Here is a 24,301-nt window from a genome sequence, read left to right on the forward strand (position 1 = left end):
ATAAGACTCTAGAAAATAAACCTGAATAGTGTCTCCCAACAGAAAATTCAGAAGATTCAGTTGTCCATAATACTTATAGATATAACACTTTAATGGGCTCAAAAACAGTGTACACGAGGCCAGTGTTGTACCACTTGGGATAACTTAAGAGAAAACAAATGAAAGAAAACAAGTTTTCTTCAGTAGAACAAGTGTGCAGAAATTCATTACCAAATAAGTTGGAGAATTGCTTTATGAGTCATGTTGCTGCTGTTGCTCAGTCACCCAGTCGTGTCCAACTCTTTGTGACCCCATGGACTGCAGCACGTCAGGCCTCCCTGTCCCTCACCATCTTCCGGAGTTTGCCCAAGTTCATGTTCATTGCTTCTGTGATGCTATCCAGCCATCTCATCCTCTGATGCCCTCTTCTCCTTCTGCCCTCAATCTTTCCCAGCATCAGGGATTTTAAAATGAGTTGTCTGTTCGCATCAAATGACCAAAATACTGGAGCTTCAGCTTCAGCATCAGTCCTTCCAGTGAAATTCAGGGTTGATCTCCCTTAAGATTGACTGGTTTGATCTCCTTGCTGTCCAAGGGACTTTCAGGAGTCTTCTCCAGCACCACAGTTCGGAAGCATCAATTCTTTGGTGTTCTGCCTTCTTTACAGTCCAGCTCTCACAACTGTATGAGACAACTGGGAAGATCACCGCCTTGACAATATGGACCTTTATCAGCAGAGTAATGTCTCTGCTTTTCAACACACTGTCTAGGTTTGTCACAGCTTTCCTGCCAAGAAGCAATTGTCTTGACTTCATGGCTATAGTCACCGACAGTGATTTGGGAGCCCAAGAAGAGGAAATCTGTCACTACTTCCACTTTTTCCCCTTCTATTTGCCATGTAGTAATGGGGCTGGGTGCCATAGTCTTAGTTTTTGTAATATTTAGTCTTAAGCTAGCTCTTTTACTCGCCTCCTCACACTCATCAAGAGGTTCTTTAGTTCCTCCTCGCTTTCTGCCATTAGAGTGGTTATCATCCGCATATCTGAGGTTGTTGATGTTTCTCCCGCCTATTTAGATTTCAGCTTGTAACTCATTCAGATCAGCATTTCTCAAGATGTGCTCAGCCTATCGGTTAAATAAACAGGGTGACAGCAGACAGCCCTGTCATACTCCTTTCTCCATCTTGAACCAATCAGTTGTTCCATACAGGGTTCTAACTGTTGCTTCTTGACCCGCATACAGGTTTCTCAGGAGACAGGTAAGATGGTCTGCTATTCTCATCTCTTTAAGAGCTTTCCACAGTTTGTTATGAGCCACACAATCAAAGGCTTTAGCACAGTTGATGAAACAGAGAGGTTTTTCTGAAATTCCCTTGCTTTCTCTATAATCCAGTGAATGTTGGCAATTTGATCTCTAGTTCCCCTTCCTTTTCTAAACCCAGCTCGGACAGCCTCAAGTTCTTGGTTCAGATAATGCTGAAGCCTAGCATGCAAGATTTTAAGCATGACCTTACAAGCATAAGAAATGAGTGCAATTGTCCGATGGTTAACACATTCTTTGGTACTAGCCTTCTTGGGAACTGGGATGAGGATGGACTTTTTCTAGTCCTGTGGCCACTGCTGGGTCTTCCAGATTTGCTGACATAATGAATGTAAAACCTTGATGGCAACATCCTTTAAGGGATTTGAATAGTTCTGCTGGAATTTCATCATATCCACTAGCTTTATTAACAGCAGTGCTTCTTAAGACCCACTTGAGTCATTCAAGTCAATTAAGAGAATTTTCTGATATCGTCTGCTGTTTTTCCTATGTGCTCTTCACCATTACCTTCTTAGCTATGGGAATGAGTACTTTGTTAATTTCCTCATTCATTCAATATTTAGAGACACTCAGTATTTAGCTAGCTGCTGAAAGATACAAATCAGATAAAAACTCTATCTTCCAGAAATGGCAACCCATTTTAGTATTCTTGCCTGGAAAATTCTATGGACAGAGGAGCCTAGTGGGCTATAGTCCATGGGGTCTCAAAGAGTTGGACACGACTGAGTGACTGAGCACATCAGCACATACTGTGATCTAAAATGGTTGTTTCCTTTTGTATTCCTACAAGAAGAGTTTGAGACTTCTGGTTCTTTCATATTCTTGCCAACATGTTTAAGTCTTTTTAAACTTCTGACCTTTTGAATAAATGTGTAGCATTAGAAAAAAAAAAAAAGACAACTCCACCTTCCAGAAGCTTCCAGCTAGTTTAGAAGAGGACATGCAGATAAATAATCAATAGCAGGCTCTGAATGAGACAGAACTCCTGATTCCTGCCCATGATTTGCTCCAAGCTGAGCAGGGAGACAGAGAAGTGACCACGTATGTCACGATATCAGGGACCTTGAGAGCTCACAGAAAGATCGTCTAATTCTGACCAGAGGAAAGAAGAGGCAAAATTTGCAGAGATCAGAAAGACTGGAGACACAAGGCTGGATAAGGACAAGGTTTGTGAAAAACAAAGAAACTGAGGCCTAGGGCTCGAACATTCACTGTTGCTTCATGATGATGCAACTGGCAGGTCTCTGTCCTTGGTGAGGAAACTGAGGCTCAGAGGAGTCAGGTGACCTGTCTACAGTCACACAGCTAGTAAGCAGCAGAGCTGGGCTCCAATACCATGCCTGTTAGACTCCAAAGACACACCACACTCGTGTCCTCCTCCCAAATGCAGGAGGGTTTTTTCTCTGCAAGTGGAAGTAACAAGCATGCTGTGCTCAGAGGAAGGTATACAGTCTGAGAGGGGGTGGGGAAGAGCATATATGGAGCACAACGGAGGAGGGAAAACAAGGTGAAAAAGGCAAGTAAAGGGCCCCAGCCAAAAGCCCAGTGGGCCAAGCCACAGGCACCAGGAGCCCTGAAGGATGTGAGCAGAGAGTGACAGTCAGTAACACCCAGAAGGACTCTCTGGTAGTGAAGTGGAGGGACGGAAAGCAAGGTTGGTGGCAGTTAATGGGCTATTGGGAGATTTAAGAGGCTGAATCATTAACCTGACAATGGCCTGGACTGTGGGCAAGAAACTGAAAATGTTTTCTGTTTGGAGTGCTGCATGTCTAGGTAAATGACGATCTGCCATTTATCAGTAGAGGGGCTACAGGGAAAAGGAGTATTTTTAAGGAAAGGAAATTAATCTAGGTCTTAGACACACTAAGTGTGAGGGGACAGTAGGGCAGCCCAATGTCCAGGAAACAGAGGGGTAAATATATTTGGAGACCTGGTAAGAAGGCTGGGCTGGAGATGGAAATACAGGAGCCAGCAATGCACACAGAAATGCAGGTGCAGCCCTGCGTGTAGATAAGGCTTCCTGTGAGCAGTGAGAGGCGAGAACTTGAGGATGGAAATGTTGGCAAACACTAGCATCCAAATAAGCAGTGCTAGGACTTCCCTGGTGGTCCCCTGGTTGAGAATCCAGCTGTCAATGCAGGGGACACGGGTTCAATCCTTCGTGTGGAATGATTCCACGCAGCATGGAGCAACTAAGCCCGTGCATCACGACTACTGAGCCCGCACTCTAGAGCCCACGAGCTGCAACTACTAAGACCCATGAGCCTAGAACCTGTTCTCCACAATAAGAGAAGCCACCGCAATGAGAAGCCCAAGCACTGCAATAAAGAGTAGCCCCCGCTCGCCACAACTAGAGAAAGCCTGCAAGCAGCAACAAAGACCCAGTGCAACCAAAAATACAATAAATAACTAATTTTTTAAAATAATGTACAAAAAGTATGAAATGGACCACTGTCACAAAAGATCACCAAGATCAGGCTGAAACAGCAGAATCCTGTGAGGCTCTCCAGGACACAAGAGTCTTTCCATGTCCTTGTTTCAAAGAGCAGATGCAAACAGTTACTAATTAGAGGAGTTAGGGACTGCAGGGAAAAAAAAGAAAGGCAGTCAAGAAATAGTGTGGGGAAGGAGCAGGGTCCTGGTTCCTCCTTAAGGGAAACACAAAACAATCTGATACAGAAACTAAGGCACCCACCCAGGTAGAGGATGGTAACTTCAGGCTAAGGAGAAGCACACTGATCCCAGAATGGTTGGAACTGGAAGAATGATGATTGAGCTTCCTTGACCACCACCCTGTTACCTCCCATCAACCAATCAGAGAAAAGGTCACACACGCTTGAAGCCCACCCCCTAAATTTTGCTTATAAAACCTCTTCCCCAACAGAGCAGTCAGGCTTTTTGAGCACAAGCTGCCCACTGTCCTTGTTTGGCTCTGCAATAAAGCTTTCTCTGCTCTAAGCTCCAATGTGTCAGTTCGTTTGGCTTCACTGTACATTGGGCAAACGAACTTGGATTCAGCAACAAAGTGATACCATACTTAAAGGAAGGGAGCGTTGGTTTTGAGTTTGGAAGATACTGAAAGACTTCCTGGAGGAGGTGATAGTTGAGCTGACCCAAAGAATAGAAAAACTGGAGGATCAGAGAAAGTATATGGGGAAAGAGGGAAAAGGTACTCTAGAAAGAGAAAATGACAGTAAAAGCAGTGGGGATGGGGTTGTGGGTGGGTGGGTGGACATGGTGGAAAGCACACAGCTGCAGGCACCTGACCTGCCTCTTGAGAAACCTGTATGCAGGTCAGGAAGCAACAGTTAGAACTGGACACGGAACAACAGACTGGTTCCAAATAGGAAAAGGAGGACGTCAAGGCTGTATATTGTCACCCTGCTTATTTAACTTCTATGCAGAGTACATCATGAGAAACGCTGGGCTGGAAGAAGCACAAGCTGGAATCAAGATTGCCGGGAAAAATATCAATAACCTCATATGCAGATGACACCACCCTTATGGCAGAAAGTGAAGAGGAAATAAAAAGCCTCTTGATGAAAGTGAAAGAAGAGAGTGAAAAAGTTGGCTTAAAGCTCAACATTCAGAAAACAAAGATCATGGCATCTGGTCCCATCACTTCATGGCAAATAGATGGGGAAACAGAGGAAACAGTGTCTGACTTTATTTTTTGGGGCTCCAAAATCACTGCAGATGGTGACTGCAGCCATGAAATTAAAAGACGCTGACTCCTTGGAGGAAAAGTTATGACCAACCTAGACAGCATATTGAAAAGCAGAGACATTACTTTGCCAACAAAGGTCCGTCTAGTCAAGGCTATGGTTTTTCCAGTAGTCATGTATGGATGTGAGAGTTGGACTGTGAAGAAAGCTGAGCGCCGAAGAATTGATGCTTTTGAACTGTGGTGTTGGAGAAGACTCTTGAGAGTCCCTTGGACTGCAAGGAGGTCCAACCAGTCCATTCTGAAGGAGATCAGCCCTGGGATTTCTTTGGAAGGAATGATGCTAAAGCTGAAACTCCAGTACTTTGGCCACCTCATACAAAGAGTTGACTCATTGGAAAAGACTCTGATGCTGGGAGGGATTGGGGGCAGGAGGAAGAGGAGACGACAGAGGATGAGATGGCTGGATGGCATCACCGACTCAGTGGACGTGAGTTTGGGTGAACTCCAGGAGATGGTGATGGACAGGGAGGCCTGGCATGCTGTGAATCATGGGGTCGCAAATAGTTGGACATGACTGAGTGACTGAACTGAACTACAGGCTATAAGGAAAGTAAAAATGAACAAAGCAATTTGGGGCAGAAAGCCTGGAAAGGGAGGTTAGGGCAATCAAGATGCAGTTTCTATCTATAGATGGCTCCCGACCCCTCCCTGGTCATCTGGTTTCAGCCCCCTTACAACCCTTCAAAGCTGAAAGGGTCGGACACTTTGGAGTTTGGAACGTTCATATGGCTTGGGGGAAAGATTACAGACATGGTGTCAGAATTCTCATTCAAGCCTAGGTTCTGCACTTCTCAGTCATGTGGGGAGGCTAAGAACTTTGGAACTTCAGCTTTAAGAAACATAAAGTATGTGAGCCAGTTGTTAAACTATTGTCTCACAGCTCCAAAGTCACCCTTTTATACCCTGCTAAGTGATGCTGGGGACAGGACTCTGCAAACAACATTTCTGCTTTGCCAGAGACTTACCACTGCTGTTGCTGCTGCTGCTGCTAAGTCGCTTCAGTCGTGTCCGACTCTGTGCGACCCCATAGATGGCAGCCCACCAGGCTCCCCCATCCCTGGGATTCTCCAGGCAAGAACACTGGAGTGGGTTGCCATTTCCTTCTCCAATGCATGAAAGTGAAGTCGCTCAGTCATGTCCGACTCCTAGCGACCCCATGGACTGCAGCCCATCAGGCCCCTCTGTCCATGGGATTTTCCAGGCAAGAGTACTGGAGTGGGTTGCCATTGCCTTCTCCGAGACTTACCACTAGATTCTGCCAAAAGTGGGGCTAGATGGAGACTGCAAGGCTGGAGGAGGAAGAAGGGACTATTCCTTCCTGTTAGTTCTCCATCTATTTGTCTGCTTGTATCACCCCAGCTTCCCTGGTGGTTCAGACAGTAAAGAATCCGCCCACAATGTGGGAGACCTGGGTTCAATCCCTGGGTTGGGAAGATCCCCTGGAGGAGCAAATGGCAACCCACTCCAGTATTCTTGCCTGGAGAATCCCCATGGACAGAGGAGCCTGGCGAACTAAAGTCTATGGGGTCGCAAAGAGTTGGACACGACTCAGCGACTAAGCACAACAACACATCACCCCAGCAGTGTTGTTCCTCTGGGCAGCAGCAGCTCACTCTAGCAGCAGGGGCTGATTCCAGTCTGCAGGTTCTCTAGTGCTCACAGAATCAGCAGAATCACCCTGAGGGCTTACTGTTCCCTCCCCGTCGGATGCTCTGCCTCCAGATATCTGCACGGCCCACCTGCTCACTCCTTCAGAGCTTTACTCAAAATGTCATCCTCTCCACAAGGTCTTCATTGACTACCTGTTTTTGAAATGACAACCTCTCCTCTGACTCACTGCCACCCTTTTTTTTTCCTGCTTTATTTCGTCTCATAAGTACTCACCACCAACTGACATTCTACTCATATTTGCTGATGTCGTTGTGTATTACCTCCCTGTCCCTACCAAAGAGTAAGCATCACAAAAGCAAGCATTTGCTCTGTTGTGTCCCCAGTGCCTAGAAGAGTGTCATCGAAAGACACTCAATCAGTGTTTACTAGATAAACAAATGTCCAGCTAAAACAATATTAAGTCCTCCCAAGGGGAATGAACAGGTATTCCCTCACCAAAGGCTGAATCAAAGAAATACTGGCTGCTCTAAAGAGCTATATTCTACTGAGTATTAAGGAAAGGGCTTATCTTCCAAAAGCTATCATTAAAATAGGGTGGATATTCCAAAGAATCGTTTTTAGGCAAAAGCATCCACCATTCATTCTTTTAGACTCTTCCTTAAAAGAAGGTCTTGTAACAATCATTTTCACAAAAAGGATGAAGTTTATTTGAACCTGGAAAAGATGTTTGAAAATGATACAGAAGGATGTGTAACTTCTAAAGAGATGCAACAGGCCTGATAATTATACTTAAGCACTGACTGCACAGTATTCATTCCACTTCAGCTTAATGCTGGGAACACTAAACTTTTCAGATAAACAGATCTCACAGTGTTTTACCCAAAACAGATAAATGGTTAATAATCGGCTTCCAACTCTAAATTCATCGTCTCCACACAGAAGGAAACAGTAGTTCAGATAACCTAAGCCAAGGACATTATTTTCCAAGAGCCTAAGATTGCACCCTTTCCCTTTAACTGTTGAGCTTTTTGTAGAATGTTGTACACACAGCCATGAGATTAGAGGATAATCTTCCCTAAATTGGCTTGACCCATTTAGATGATGACTCCTTCCAACACATGTTGCTTCATTAGTAATCAGCATTCATCATTATCTGTGTTGAAGTTATCATCTATAATTCTGGAATTTTTATTAAAAAAAATTTTTTTTGCATTAAAGGGATTTGTAAGGAATGAGGTAGATCTACATGTAAATGATAAAAGGTAAAAACCAAGGGGCAGGACAATATATATCTACAAAATGCTACCATATATTAAAATATTATGTACACAGGAGATAGGAAAAGGCCTAGAGTATATATCTGATTCAAAACAGTGACTACTAGGACTTCCCTGGTGGTCCAGTGGCTAGGACTCTGGGCTCCCGATGCACAGGGCCTGGGTTCAATCCCTAGTCAAGGAACTAGATCCCACATGCTGCAGCTAAAGATCCTGCATGCTGCAACTAAGACCAGGTGCAGCCAAATAAAACAAACATTTACAAAACAAAACAAAATAAAACCCAGTGGCTACTAATGCGGAGGGAGGAGGGAGCCAGACTCTTTTTTTGCAGGGAGAAGTATTAAACGGCCTTAGCTTTATTTAAATTTTAAAAGGAGAATGTTTATGTATTACTTCTATAATTAAAATGTAACAACAACAAAAAAGAAAATGTTTTGTGAATAGTAATACTAAATTAAAAACTGAACAATTTCTAATGGCTACTTGGTCAGCCTGGCACGTCCTGTGCTCCTGGAAGTGGCTCTCACACTGCCCCCACGATCCTGCCTACCTGTTCCTTGCTATTCTACCTGCTCCCACCCCCACCCCCCCAACTGCAAATGATAACACCTTTATTTCTTCAGGAAAAAAGAAACTATCACAGGGAGTTCCCTCATCTTTCCATCTACAAAACTGCCCACTTTTGTGCCCCTTTTCGCCTTCCCTCCTGCCTCAGAGACGAAATGTCCCTTCTCTTAGCAGCGCCTGACCCTTCCCCTTATCACTGAAACCAATGAATTGGAAACCTCCACGCTCCAGCAATAATTCTACCACGGGAGCTGATCTTAACCTCTTTTGCCCCATTTTCACGACCTGACTGTTGTTGAGGGTTTTAAGAGCTCTATACTAGGCCCCTTCTCTTCTTTCTCTGCACTCTGTCCCTAAGTGACTTCACTGTTTCAAAAAGGCTGAAAACTCCCAGAAATATCCAACCCATGCCCCGCAGTTCTCCAGTTTCATAGGCCGAACTGCTTCCTACATCTTTCCACTTGCTAGTTTCACAGATATCTCAAATTTACCTGTTCAAAACTGAAACCTTGATTCCCACCTGGCCTCTGAATCTACTCCTCTTCAAGTTACTCCCAATCCAGTAAATGGCATTATCTTCCATGCAGCTGGTCAAACCAGAAATCTCGGCATGAGCACTCTTGACTTCTTCCTTGGCCTCACTTAAGTCCTATACAATCTGTGTCCACTTCTGGCCTGGACTCTAGGTCCAAGCCACTGCCTCTGGCCCCTTAATCACTGCAACAGCCTCCTACCCAATCCCCTTTCTTTCTCAAACCCTCCAATCATTCTCCACAAAGCCATCAGAGTCATCTTTAAAAAATGTAAACAGAAACACGCTAGATCTCTTAAAAGCCTCAAAGACTTCTCACTGCACCTGCAATAAACATTAAACTCCCTACCGTGGTCTATACGGACCTCCTAACCTCTCCGACCTTTTCCAGTCCTGTTGGCTGTCTTTCAGATTCTTAATGACACAAAACTCTTTCTCTTCCTATCTTTGGGCCTCTGCATATGCTGCTCCCTCTGCCTGGAATGCTTTTCTCACCCCCACCCCCACCCCCGTCTCCAAAAATGGTTGGTCTTTCTCGTCTATCAGGCATTGGCTTAAATGTTAACTCATTGAAGTAGGTCCCCGCCTATCACATTTTTAATTATAGAAGCCTGCTTACCTCTTTCCCAACATTTCCTGTCTTATAATCATTTGACTGCTCATATTTTATTGTCCAGCTTCCCTATCAGACTGGAAGCACTGTGACAACATGAGCTGTGTCTGCTAGCACTCACTTCTGAATAGTCCATTACTGGCACTTAATAAATGCTCAAAATTTGCTGAAAAAGAGAAGGCCATCCCATTAGGAAAATCCAGGAAATTTTAACTGTGAATTACAGAATATTCCTTTACCCATATCATCATCAACCACAAAGCAAGACCTACGAACTGATATCTCCAACTGAGGCTAGATTCAAGGAATATGCCTTAATGCCCTTATATGGGCACAGAGTCCTGTAAGGGGTGTATACGGAGCCATGGGGGCTTGTGCGGAGTGGCTTGGCAAGCCAAAGGATTTAAAGGGGCCTACTATGACAGTGATTTTTTTGGGCTCCAAAATCACTGCAGATGGGGATTGCAGCCATGAAATTAAAAGACGCTTACTCCTTGGAAGGAAAGTTATGACCAACCTAGATAGCATATTCAAAAGCAGAGACATTACTTTGCCAACAAAGGTCCATCTAGTCAAGGCTATGGTTTTTCCAGTGGTCATGTACGGATGTGAGAGTTGGACTGTGAAGAAAGCTGAGTGCTGAAGAATTGATGCTTTTGAACTGTGGTGTTGGAGAAGACCCTTGAGAATCCCTTGGACTGCAAGGAGATCCAACCAGTCCATTCTAAAGGAGATCAGTCCTGGGTATTCTTTGGAAGGACTGATGCTGAAGCTGAAACTCCAATACTTTTCATGCGAAGAGCTGACTCATGTGAAAAGACTCTGATGCTGGGAGGGATTGGGGGCAGGAGGAGAAGGGGACGACAGAGGATGAGATGGCTGGATGGCATCACTGACTCGATGGATATAAGTTTGAGTGAACTGTGGGAGTTGGTGATGGACAGGGAGGCCTGACGTGCTGCAATTCATGGGGTCGCAAAGAGTTGGACACGAGTGAGTGATTGAACTGAACTGAACTATGACAGTAGATGGGGAAACAGTAGAAACAGTGGCAGACTTTATTTTTGGGCTCCAAAATCACTGCAGATGGTGACTGCAGCCAAGAAATTAAAAGACGCTTACTCCTTGGAAGGAATGTTATGACCAACCTAGACAGCATATTAAAAAGCAGAGACATCACTTACCCAACAAAGATCCATCTAGTCAAGGCTATGGTTTTTCCAGTAGTCATGTATGGATGTGAGAATTGGACTGTAAAGAAAGCTGAGTGCCAAAGAATTTATGCTTTTGAACTGTGGTGTTGGAGAAGACTTTTGAAAGTCCCTTGGACTGCAAGGAGATCCAACCAGTCCATCCTAGAGGAGGTCAGTCCTGAGTGTTCACTGGAAGGAGTGATGTTGAAATTCCAATACTTTGGCCACCTGATACAAAGAACTGACTCATTGGAAAAGACCCTGATGCTGGGAAAGATTGAAGGTTGGAGGAGAAGGGGACGACAGAGGATGGGATGGTTGGATGGCATCACAAACTCAATGGACCTGAGTTTGGGTAGACTATGGGAGTTGGTGATGGACAGGGAGGCCTGGTGTGCTGCAGTCCATGGGGTTGGAAAGAGTCGAACATGACTGAGCAACTGAACTGAACTGAACTATGACAGTTAGTTCTCCGTAATCAATTTTGTGTGATGGCTATGGTAAGCTGAGTTAACTCCATTTTACAGACGACAAAGTTGAGAGAAACTAGCATTTAAAAATCAAGGTGAGATATCAAGCCAAACTATGAGGAAGGTAAAGCTTGGCTGCTGCACTCTCTTTCTTGCCTTTCCAGTGCTTCATCTGCCAACCCCAGTGTCTCCATCAGGTCTACTACCATGTGCTGCGTGCTAAGTCACTTCAGTCGTGTCAGACTCTTTGTGACCCTATGGACTGTAGCCTGCCAGGCTCCTCTGTCCATGGGATTTTCTTAGAGAGAACACTGGAATGGGTTCCATTCCCTTCGTCAAGGGACTTCCTGACTCAGGGATCAAATCCACCTCTCTCACATCTCTTGCACTGGCAGGCAGGGGGTTCTTTACCACTACTACAGTGGCAGCTGATCCAAATTTGCTTTTGGTTCCTTCAAGTACCGTGGTCTCAGAATAGAGTTAAACTTAGCTTCCTTTTTTCTTTTTTAGTGAGATACTGTCCCTCAGAAACTAGTTTATTAGATAAACTGATCTCTCCTAAGGTAATGTTTCTAATACAAATTTGCATTTTTACAGGGTACTCTGAAAGTATACCTGCAACCACAGAAATGACTGACTTTTCCACTACAGCAAGCCAGAAGAGAACTTAATCTCTTGTTGTCTTGTTCTCTTTCGGATAGGTGTTTAAATAACAGCCCCACTGGCAGCTGTTGTTATTACTACTAATTTATACAAACTCTTTTAGCTATCACATATGCTCTCATTTGGTTCTCATAATAGCCCAGTGAGACAAGAAAGACAGTTATTTTAAAGCTCTTTTATAGATAAGGAAACAAACTGAAAGAAGTTACGTCTTAATGTTAACTAGCAAATGAACAGATTCTAACCCAGGACTCCAAATTCTTCTCTTCATTCAAATCAATGTTCAATATCAGTCCACCTCCTTCATTGGGTATTGAAATTTGAAGCTTTAACATAAGTGAATTTGGTTGTAGGTCACTCATTCTGGTTCAAGTTCAGGGTCTTAATCTGCTTTACTCTGGATAACCTCAAGTAGTTTATCTGTTGGTAAAATACTGCCCATAAAAGGTGTTACTACAGATTTTCTCATTAACACTTCTAGTGCAGATTAAAGAGATTAGAATTCCAAAATATCCAGTGATTTCTAATAGCCCGAGACCACAAGATCCCCTGGAGAAGGGAAAGGCTGCCCACTCCAGTATTCTGGCCAGGAGAATTCCATGGACTGTATAGTCCATGGGGGTCGCAAAGAGTCGGACACGACTGAGTGACTTTCACTAGACCACATGTTTTGAATCTAAGATGCTTTGAGCAAACAGTATTAAGAATTTGGGGGTACTTCTCTGCTGGTTAAGACTCTGCACTTCCAATGCAAGGGCCTTGGGTTCCGTCCCTGGTCAGGGAAGTAGATTCTGCACGCCACAACTAAAGAATCCACACAAAGGTCGCATGGAGGCAACTGAGTCTCAGCACAGCCAAATAAAATAAATATTAAAAATAACAAAAGAATCTTTTACCTGGGGTTAAGAAGGTTTATATCTGCAGATTGCTGGTTAAAATTCAAAGTTCTCATCTTTTAAGGGAATAGAGCAGATGGCAGACTTGGCCCCCTACCTGGTAGACAGGTGTTTCCAAAACACTTGACACTGAAAATTGATCCATGAAAAAGCTGTTTCTCCCCACTCTGAAGAGCCATGTGGCAACACTGGAGCCTCAGTAATTTGCTTCTCTGGAGGCTTAACTCTGTTTCTGATCTACCCACTAAACTCCTGCTGGTTTTAAACATCATCTCTCATGTACTGTATTAAGATGCACTAATAACCAAGACATTGAAGTGACAACAAAGCACACCTGACAACACAGCTGATTCACTTGCATTTTTTGGATTATTCTCTGTAGGACAGCAGTTTTTCTCAAGTTGAAAAGAAACAGAAAAGAAAAAAAAAGAAAATATCTACTCCCAACAGTTGCTGGAGCATAAGAATAAAGTTCTGTACTTTTCATTAGAAATAGCGTAACGTAAATGCCCTCCAAGAAATTTCTACAACAATCTCTTTGGTTAAAATTAAAAGACTTTTCAACCCCTCGGTTTTGAGTATTTTCCGTGAGGGCCCAGAGGACATGGTGGGCCAGGCTCACCTGTACGGAGGGTCAGGACAGGGTGCGCATTTCCCAGCCCGCGCCTCACCAGCGGGGGTCGCCGATCAGCCTCCAATTGCAGCCAGCGCCCAGCCCCACCCCACTTCCCGCCCCTGCATTACCGGCGCCCGCGCCAGCCGTGCCGCCGCCTCTTTCTCTTCTTCTTCCTCCTCTTCCTCCATGGCCGCCGCCGCCGCCGACAGGGAATTCAAGGGGTCTTTGCGTTCGTACTGGGCGACCCGCGCTCTGGTGTTGGGATTGACCGGGGTTTGGAGACTGCTGGCCGCCAACTTCGCCGCTCGGTGCGAAGCGGCCATCACCGCGCCGCCGAGGCCTGAGCGCCCGCGCTGGCCCGGGGCGGGGAAGCCGGCGTGGCCGCAGGCGCCCGATTGCTCTTTGCTTAGGGTGGTGGTTACTAGGGGCCCGGTAACTAGGGACGCTACAGGGGCCGCGAGGGGCCAAATATCACTTAAAACTGGCGCCCGCCGCGGGGCCCCTTGGTGGAAGTCAGTATTGAGTCTTTGCTGATTTAGAGGATTGGTCGGCGGAATAGGGCACCTGGTCCCTCTTCTTCGCATTTCACCCCCTAAACGCAAACTTCTCACATTACACTAATGAAACGACTTGTGGTGGTACTGGTGGGGCTTTTTATTCATTGAAATAATATGTTTGGAGGAGGTGGCGGCGGCAGAAGAAAGCAGGGCGTGTTATTGTGTTGCGGTCTCGGGACAATGGTAACGTTTGCATCCCGCGACCTAACATGGCTCTCCAGCGAGCCAGAGAATGGGAAGCCGTGGGTTACCTTCTACCCTGACTTGAAAGCTGGAAATCGACCAGTCTGGAGGAAGGTGGAGCCTGGACCACCCACCAGTGATTGACAGTGCAGGTGTGTGACTCGCACATTTGCTGCTTGGGTTCCTGCGCTTTACAGTGGTGGGAATCGGAAGGCGTGAACGCCCACCAGTAGCCACAAACAAGCCTCATCTCCACCTCACTCCCAACATCTCCCACTTGGGATTTGGGCTCTTCAAATGACGCCTTCCCGCTACACCAAGCGCCTGTTTGAGAAGCCTAACCTTAAAATAGCAGGCGTGGTGCTGCTGCTGCTGCGGCTAAGTCGCTTCGTGGTGCAGTGTCAGCCAAACCCCTACTCCCTGAGGCTGAGGCCGCAGCTACCTCCCACTCCTGGCCCTACAACCTGCTGTCGCCACCACACAGTTAGGGTATGCAACGCGCGATATCAAGACCCCTTCTCTGAGGTCTGAACCAAGTATTTCTTCCGTCAGGAATGTAAACACTTGTGAAACGCCCCACTCCCTCACCTTTCTGCAGGCTGCTCTTTGTTTTGGCTGAGGATTTGCTTTGACCACTGGAACGATACTGGCTGGATTCTTAGCCAAAGCTAGAGTTGGAAGCCCCTGAGGTACTGACGCCGCAAATGACCACAGAAGGGACTTCTAGGCGTTTGCATGCAGCGAGTTCTGTGGCTGCACGTGACCCTCTTGTGATTTGACCCCAACCCCAAATCAGCTTGCTGAAACACTGATAATAGAACATTAGAAGAGAGTGGAAAAGAAGCAGGAAGTGTGGAGGACATATTGTATGTGTATGTAGAAGAGCAAAAAAGCTTCCACTCGTGAGCAATATTCTAAATTTGCAATTATCTTTTAAATTGTTTTTATTGAAAAATAGTTGATTTACAATGTTGTGTTAGTTTATGTACAGCAAAGTGATTCAGTTATATATACATAAATTTGCAGATATCTAATAATATAGCCTCAAAATATATAGAGCAGAAATGGACAGATCTACAAGAAGAAAATGACAAATCTTAATCATCATAGGAAGAATTATTTTTGCACCTTTGTATTGAAATATATACAGTGCAATGAATAGATCTTAAATGTGTAGTTGGATGCCTTTTGACAAGTGTGTACACTCGTAAATCATATTAAGGTACAGAACATTTCAGTCATTCCAGAAAGGTCCTTTGTGCCCCTTCCCTGAATGGTCCCCATTTCACATTTCCTTGACTGTTCTAGAACTTCATATAAATGGAATCATACTGCATATAGTCCTTTTTCTCTTCACTTCTTTTTATCAACATACCAGTTTTTAGGGATTCGTCCATGTTGTATATAGGGGTGGTCTGTTCCTTTTTAATTGCTGAATAGTATTCTTTGCTAAGATAATAGTTTTCCAGTACTGGAAGAATTTTCCTCTTTATTTTGTGCTATTCATAATGTAACAGTTACAGACAAGATATACTCTTACATTTAACCAGCACCATTGTGCTGTACTCAGTCACTTCAGTTGTGTCCAACTCTTTGCCACCCCATGGACTGTAGCCTACAAGGCTCCTCTGTCCATGGGATTCTCCAGGCAAGAATACTGGAGTGGTAGCCATGCCCTCCTCCAGGGGATCTTCCCCACCCAGGGATTGAACCCTTAACTCCTGCATCTCCTGCATTGCAGGCGAATTCTTTACTGCTGAGCCACAAAGGAATCCCAGTCTGCATCGTTAACATTGTCTGTATCACTTTCTTAAGTTTATTCACTTACCTGTTGTTTCCATTTATTTACTATTTGTTTGCTGTCAGTTTGGATCCTTCAGGAAGATGACACCAAGAAGGAGTTAGAAGTGAAAGAGTTATTGGGGGAAGTTTCTGTGAAAGATAAAAGGAGAGGAATAGGTATGTTTTCAGGACAAGATATATTCTGACACCTTAGATAAGAGAGAGGGAGGCTGAAACTACAGTGAAGGCCTGAAAAAGTCTCTGACTGGTTAAAAAGAGAACTCCAACACAAGGATTGCACATAGAGGAGACATGGCCAAACACTACCAGTCCGGCAATTCATCATTGGCTAGCACTCTCTTTGAAAAGCAAGTTCTCAGATGGTATACTTGGGAAAACCCTAAAGTGCTGCGTTTGAAGCCTGTTTGTTAGCCAGTGGTATGCTGGTAAACGGTTGATGACGGTCTCTCTGGGAGAAAGTGTGTGTGTGATTATGCTTATAAATTTTAGTAATAAAAAGAATTGTAGCACACAAGTTATAAATAATACATACTTTTTACTGTAAATCACCCACAATTGATTCTTCCAGAATACTTTCACTGGTTTTTGCTGAACTCTTATATCTATAGCCAACCTATGGTTGCAACTGATTGATGAATGCTGGTTGATATTTTTGTTTGTATTAATGACTAAAATGAAAGTAAAACAACCAACATGTACATTAGAATTTCACTTGTTTGCCAATGTTGTGAGCAACTTCCTTGCTAGAATACTTTTCTAACACTAGAAGAATTTTCCTAAATTTTTGTGCTATTCACAATGTGACAGCTTTAGATACCACACACAAGTTTTTTCTGCATTACTAACATTTTCTTTATTGCTTTAAGTTTTAAAGTCCAACTTGTAGCACAGGCTGATTTCCATGGTGTCTCCCCCACTACAAGAGCCAATTTCAAGTTACCAGTGTCACATCACCAAACATGAACTTGGGGAAAGATGCCCAATAGGACACCATTACACAGTTTTCCCACCACACAGATAGAGTAATAGTCTCGAGAGCATGCTGCTGCTGCTGCTGCTAAGTCGCTTCAGTCGTGTCCGACTCTGTGCGACCCCATAGACGGCAGCCCACCAGGCTCCCCCGTCCCTGGGGTCTCGAGAGCATAGGTATAAGAAAATGTAGTAACAGAAAAGGAAGTGAAGAGTTTTGAGAAATTATCTTTGTTTTGAATGTAATTTATTTAATTATAGTTCAGCAAAACAATTTTTAAGAATGGCTATGTTTAACAACCAGTTTGAAAATATCCTGAAATTTTTACAATCAGCTATTTCAAGGCAGTACTGACAGGCCCCTGTACACTGTAGTGTCAACTGCCTGCAGTCCTCCCAGCAGAGCCTGTCTTTAAGGGAGATCTAAGCAGCTAAGTTAGATGGCTGCCACATTTGCCATTGTGAATAAGGCAGCTATGAATACTCCTGGATGTGTCTTTGACATAGTTATGTATATATGGAGGGGTGTAGACAATTTGAAGAGCACAATTACAGAGAACACATGTCCATGTGAAAGTGAAAGTCGCTCCACCCTGTCTGATTCTTTGTGACCCCATGGAAGGACCCCCATACAGTCCATGGAATTCTCCAGTCCAGAATACTGGAGTGGGTAGCCATTCTCTTCAGGGGATCTTCCCAAACCCAGGGATGGAACCCAGGTCTCACACATTGGGGGAAGATTCTTTACCAGCTGAGCCACCAGGGAAGCCCAAGAATATTGGAGTGGGTAGCCTATCCCTTCTCCAGCAGACCTTCCCAACCCAGGAATCGAACCAGGGTCTCCTGCACTGCAGCCATATTCTTTACCAGCTGAGCTACCAGGGAAGCCCTGGTAATATACATATTTAGAGTATACATATTTAGTAATATGTACATATATGTTTTGGGAGCAGCGGCTGCGTGGTGTGGGAGCAACTGTGAGAAGATACCCCATGTCCAAGGGCAGAGAAGCCCCAGTAACACAGTAGGCACTGGAGCAGCAGCTGCTCGGTGCTTGAGTGACTGTGAGGAGATACCCCATGTCCAAGAACAAAGGAGAAGCTCCAGCGAGACGGTAGCAGGGAGCAAAATCTCATTTAGAATCAAACCCCATACCCGCCAGAATCACTCAGAGGGCTCACACAAACCTTGTGCGCACCAGGACCCAGAGAACCCACAGAGACTGAGACAGAACTGTGTTTGTCTCCTGCAGAGGTATGGGTCTGCCCATACCTCAGCAGTGGACTGCCTCAGGGACAGGGGCTCTGGGTGCAGCAGACTTGGGTATGGCATAAGCCCTCTTGGGGGAGGCCGCCATTAAACCTACCATAGAGCAGCCAGAACTTACACAGGACTGGGAAACAAACTCTTGGTAGGCACAAACAGAATCTTGTGTGCACCAGGGCCCAGGAGAAAGGAGTAGTGACCCCCACAAGAGACTGACTCAGACTTTCCCATAAATGTCCAGGAGTCTCCAGCAGAGGCATGGGTTTGTGGTGGCCTGCTGCAGGGCTGGGGGCACTGAGTGCAGCAGTGCATGCAAGGGACCTTTTGAAGGAGGTCGCCATTATCTTCATTACCTCCACCATAGTTTGGCCCAAGTAAATAACAGGGAGGGAACACAGCCCCAACCATCAATAGAAAATTGGATTAAAGATTTACCGAGCAGGGCTCTGCCTATCAGAACAAGACCCAATTTCCCCCTCAGTCAGTCTCTCTCATCAGGAAGCTTCCATAAGCCTCTTACCCTTCTCCATCAGAGAGGGCAGACAGATGAAAACCACAATCACAGGAAACTAAGCAATCTGATCACATGGACCACAGCCTTGTCTAACTCAATGAAACTATGAGCCATGTTGTGCAGGGTCACCCAAAACGGATGGGTCATGGTGGAGAGTTCTGACAAAATGCGGTCCACTGGAAAGGGAATGGCAAACCACTTCAGTATTCTTGCCTTGAGAACCCCATGAACAGTATGAAAAGGCAAAAAGATAGGACACTGAAAGATAAACTCCCCAGGTCAGTAGGTGCCCCATTGGCTACTAGAGATCAGTGGAGCAATAACTCCAGAAAGAATGAAGAGATGGAGCCAAAGCAAAAACAAAACCCAGGTGTGGATGTGACTGGTGATGGAAGTAAAGTCTGATGTTGTAAAGAGCAATATTGCATAGGAACCTGGAATGTTATTTCCATGAATCAAGGCAAACTGGAAGTGGTCAAATAGAAGATGGCAAGAGTGAACATTTTAATAATCAGCGAACTAAAATGGACTGGAATGGGTGAATTTAGCTCAAATGACCATTATATCTACTACTGTGGGCAAGACTCCCTTAGAAGAAATGGAGGAACCATCATAGTCAACAAAAGAGTCTGATGTAGTATTTGGATGCAATCTCAGAAACAACAGAATGATCTGTGTTTGTTTCCAAGGCAAACATTTCAATATCAAGTAATCCAAGTCTATGCCCCAACTAGTAATGCTGAAGAAACTGAAGTTGAATGGTTCTATGAAGACCTACAAGACCTTCTGGAACTAACACCCAAAAAAGATGTCCTTTTCATTACAGGGGACTGGAATGCAAAGGTAGGGAGTCAAGAAACACCTGGAATAACAGGCAAATTTGGCCTTGGAGTACAAAATGAAGCAAGGCAAAGTCTAATAGAGTTTTGCCAAGAGGACGCACTGGTGATAGCAAACACCCTCTTCCAACAACATAAGAGAAGACTCTACACATGGAAATCACCAGATGGTCGACACCGAAATCAGATTGATTATATTCTTTGTGGCCAAAGATGAAGAAGCCCTATACAGTCAGCAAAAACAAGGCTGGAAGCTGACTGTGGCTCAGATCATGAGCTCCTTCTTGCCAAATTCAGACTGAAATTGAAGAAAGTAGGGAAAACCACTAGACCATTCAGGTATGACCTAAATCAAATCCCTTATGATTATACAGTGGAAGTGAGAAATAGATTCAAGGGACTAGATCTTATAGACAGAGTACTGATGAGCTATAGACAGAGGTTTGTTACATTGTACAGGAGACAGGGAGCAAGACCATTCCCAAGGAAAAGAAATGCAAAAAAACAAAATGGTTGTCTGAGGAGGCCTTACAAATAGCTGTGAATAGAAGAGAAGCGAAAGACAAAGGAGAAGAGGAAAAATATACCCATTTGAATGCAGAGTTTCAAAGAATAGCATGGAGAGATTAGAAAGTCTTCCTCAGCAATCAATGCAAAGAAATAGAGGAAAACAGTAGAATGGGAAAGTCTAGAGATCTCTTCAAGAAACTTAAGAGATACCAATGGAACATTTCATGCAAAGATGGGCACAATAAAGGACAGAAATGGTATAGACCTAACAGAAACAGAAGATATAAAGAAGAGGTGGCAAGAATACACAGAAGAACTATATATAAAAAATCTTCACGACCCAGATAATCAAGATGGTGTGATCACCAACCTAGAGCCAGACATCCTGGAATGTGAAGTCAAGTGGGCCTTAGGAAGCATCACTATGAACAAAGCTAGTGGAAGTGATAGAATTCTAGTTGAGCTATTCCAAATCCTAAAAGGTGATGCTGTGAAAGTGCTGCACTCAATAAGTCAGCAAATTTGGAACTCTCAGCAGTGGCCACAGGACTGGAAAAGGTCATTTTTCATTCTAATCCCAAAGAAAGGCAATGCCAAAGAACGCTCAAACTACCACACAATTGCACTCATCTCACATGCTAGAAGTAATGCTCAAAATTCTCCAAGCCAGTCTTCAACAGTACATGAACCATGAACTTCCAGATGTTCAAGCTGGATTTAGAAAAGGCAGACGAACCAGAATTCAAATTGTCAACATCCTTTGGATCATTGAAAAAGCAAGAGAGTTCAAGAAAAACATCTACTTCTGCTTTGTTGACTATGCCAAAGTCTTTGACTGTGTGAATCACAACACATTGTGGAAAATTCTGAAAGAGGTGGGAATACCAGACCACCTGACCTGCCTCCTGAGAAATCTGTATACAGGTCAGAAGGAACGGTTAGAAATGGACATGGAAAAACAGACTGGTTCCAAATCAGGAAAGGAGTATGTCAAGGCTGTAAATTGTCACCCTGCTTATTTAACTTATATGCAGAGTACATCATGAGAAATGCTGAGCTGGATGAAGCACAAGCTGGAATCGAGATTGCAGGGAGAAATATCAATAACCTCAGATACGTAGATGACACCAGCCTTATGGCAGAAAGTGAAGAAGAACTAAAGAGCCTCTTGATGAAAGTAAAAATGGAGAATGAAAAAGTTGGCTTAAAATTTAGCATTCATGGAGAAGGAAATGGCACCCCACTCCAGTACTCTTGCCTGGAAAATCCCATGGATGGAGGAGCCTGGTAGGCTGCAGTCCATGGGGTCGCTAGGAGTCAGACGTGACTGAGCGACTTCACTTTCACTTTTCACTTTCATGCATTGGAGAAGGCTATGGCACCCCACTCCAGTGTTCTTGCCTGGAGGATCCCAGGGATGGCCTGGTGGGCTGCCGTCTCTGGGGTCGCACAGAGTCGGACACGACTGAAGCAACTTAGCAGCAGCAGCAGCATGTGTATGGGCAAAAAACTCAAGGACTGTACTTGTGACTAATTGTAAAACAGGTTATTTTAGTTTCTGTTCTGTGTAAAGTGTAAAGCATTCCAACAAAGGGTTTTAATGTACATTTTTTTTTTGCACCCACACTGTTGATTGCTAAATGTAACAGTCTGATCATGATGCTGAATAAATGTTTAAAAAAAAAAAAAACTTAGCATTCAGAAAACTAAAATCATGGCATCCAGTCCCATCACTTCATGGCAAATAGATGGGGCAACATTGGAAACAGTAACAGACTATTTTGGGGGGCTCCAAAATCACTGCAGATGGTGATTGCAGCCATGAAATTAAAAGACGCTTGCTCCTTGGAAGGAAAGTTATGACCAACCTAGACAGCATATTAAAAAGCAGAGTGAGTGAGTGAATGAAGTCGCTCAGTCGTGTCCGACTCTTTGCTACCCCGTGGACTGTAGCCCACCAGGCTCCTCAGTCCATGGGATTCTCCAGGCAAGAATACTGGAGTGGGTTGCCATTTTCTTCTCCAGGGGATCTTCCCAACCCAGGTCTCCTGCATTGTAGGCAGACGCTTTAACCTCTGAGCCACCAGGGAAGTCCAAAAAGCAGAGACGTGACTTTACCAATAAAGGTCCATCTAGTCAAAGCTATGGTTTTTCCAGTAGTCATGTGTGGATGTGAGAGTTGGACTATAAAGAAAGCTGAGTGCCAAATTATTGATGCTTTTGAACTGTGGTGTTGGAGAAGACTCTTGAGAGTCCCTTGGACTGCAAGGAAATCCAACCAGTCCATCCTGAAGGAAATCAGTCCTGAATATTCTTTGGGAGGACTGATGCTGAAGCTGAAACTCCAATACTTGGTCACCTGATGGGAAGAACCGACTCATTTGAAAAGACCTTGATGCCAGGAAAGATTGAAGGCAGGAGGAGAAGGGGACGACAGAGGATGAGATGGTTGGATGGCATCACCAACTCAATGGAGATGAATTTGAGTAAACTCTGGGAGTTGGCAATGGACAGGGAGGCCTGGTGTGCTGCAGTTCATGGGTTCAGAGAGTCAGACACGACTGAGCGACTGAACTGAACATACATATTTAGTAATATACATATTTTAGAAAATATTTATATAAATATATTTTATATATTTTAAAGGGCTTCCCAGTTGCAGCTAGTGGTAAAGAATTTTCCTGCTAGTGCATGCAGGAGACGTGAGTTCAATCCCCTAGATCAGGAAGATCCCCTGGAGGAGGGCATGGCAACCCACTCCAATATTCTTGCCTGGAAATTCCCATGGACAGAGGAGCCTGGGAGCTACAGTTCATGGGGCTGCAAAGATTCAGACACAACTGAACGACTGAGCACATATATTATAAAATAATATAAATAAATTTACATAAATATATATATAAAACCATTGGAGAGTATGTATTATTTTAGGAACACATGGAACTTTGTAAAAAGAAACCATAGCACTAAGCCATAAAGCTAGCCACAAGAGACATCAAAGGATTAATATTGTACAGTCAACATTCTTTGATCAGTTAGTGCAATTAAGTTAGACAATAACTTTTTTAAAAAGCTAGAAAAAACCTTTCAGTTTGTTGACTCTGGGCTTCCCTGGTGAGTCAGATGGTAAAGAATCTACCTGCAATGCAGGAGACCTGGGTTCCATCCCTGAGTCAGGAAGGTCCCCTGGTGAAGGAAATGGCTACCCACTCCAGTATTCTGACCTAGAGAATTCCACAGACAGAGGAGCATGGCAGGCTACACAGTCCATGGGGTGGCAGAATTGGACATGACTGAGAGGCTTTCACTTTCATTTTGCAGACTTTAAAATATCTTTTTTTTTTTTTTTATAGACTCTAACCATTTATTTAACAAAAAGGAAATCTCTAACATCTAGCGTTTTTCTACATTTAAAATTTCAGGGAAAAGAGACTTGTGTTCTACAGTATATAATGGTTACAAAAGAGTTCATTATCAGCTTAGAATGGTTAAAACATTTTCTCTACTGATTAGGACTCAGCATTCTTTAGTGAAGTGAGGTGACATATCTCTTATGGAAAAAGTAGTTGTTTCTTGTCAGAGGAGATATATTACCAGCACAACCTTCCCTTCACTCAGGAAGGGACACAGACCTGTCCCTCGAGGATTTCTTTCACCAGCGACATAGGTGGGAGTCCATTTCGCTATTTCGATTCCCAAGTCAGGTATAAATCCTTTTCACTTAGGGAAGAACTCAAACATATATAAACTGAAGGGCGGAGGTTGCTTTTTCCATCTTCTCACACGACACTAAAAACTCAAGGTTTTCTTGGTGGTTTGGCTCACATGTTGATCACTGTGCATGGAGCTATCATTGGTGCAAGTGTTTTTTGAATGCTGTGTTCAAATGTTTTGAATGCTGTCTAGCACCCACAGGAGAGAACAGAGCACCCCCCTCCTCCAAAATTTGAATTTTCCTCTCGGAAACTCTGAAAGCCCACGATCACTTTTGCCTTGCAGGATCGGGGGGGCTCTATCCCCAGGTGCAAAGTACATTTTCCAGGTTTCTCCAGGGCGAAGGCAGGGTGGACGCCCTCGTTAAACCTGTGCCTGATGATGAAGAGCATCTGTCCAGTCTCAGCGTTTATAAACAGCAGCCTCTGGGTGGTGTAGTCCAGCAGGATGCCCACTCTGGCGGGACGCTCAGTCACGTG

At 44.3% G+C, this 24,301-nt stretch overlaps 1 protein-coding gene across 2 annotated transcripts in view; it reads right to left on the reverse strand.

The window, feature by feature from the left end:
- FAM161A (FAM161 centrosomal protein A) overlaps positions 1-14,931 on the reverse strand; it is a 30,471-nt gene extending 15,540 nt beyond the window's left edge. The window contains exon 1 of one of the 2 annotated variants that reach the window (XM_061432746.1): positions 13,596-14,931. In XM_061432746.1, coding sequence (XP_061288730.1) covers positions 13,596-14,051 — 456 coding nt within the window. In that variant the 5' untranslated portion in view covers positions 14,052-14,931. The remainder of the gene's footprint in view (positions 1-13,595) is intronic. The other variant, XM_061432747.1, reaches the window with a different exon arrangement.
- Positions 14,932-24,301: the final 9,370 nt, after the last annotated feature.

The sequence above is a fragment of the Bos javanicus genome, chromosome 11 (assembly GCF_032452875.1).
Source record: "Bos javanicus breed banteng chromosome 11, ARS-OSU_banteng_1.0, whole genome shotgun sequence".
Taxonomy (NCBI): domain Eukaryota; kingdom Metazoa; phylum Chordata; class Mammalia; order Artiodactyla; family Bovidae; genus Bos; species Bos javanicus.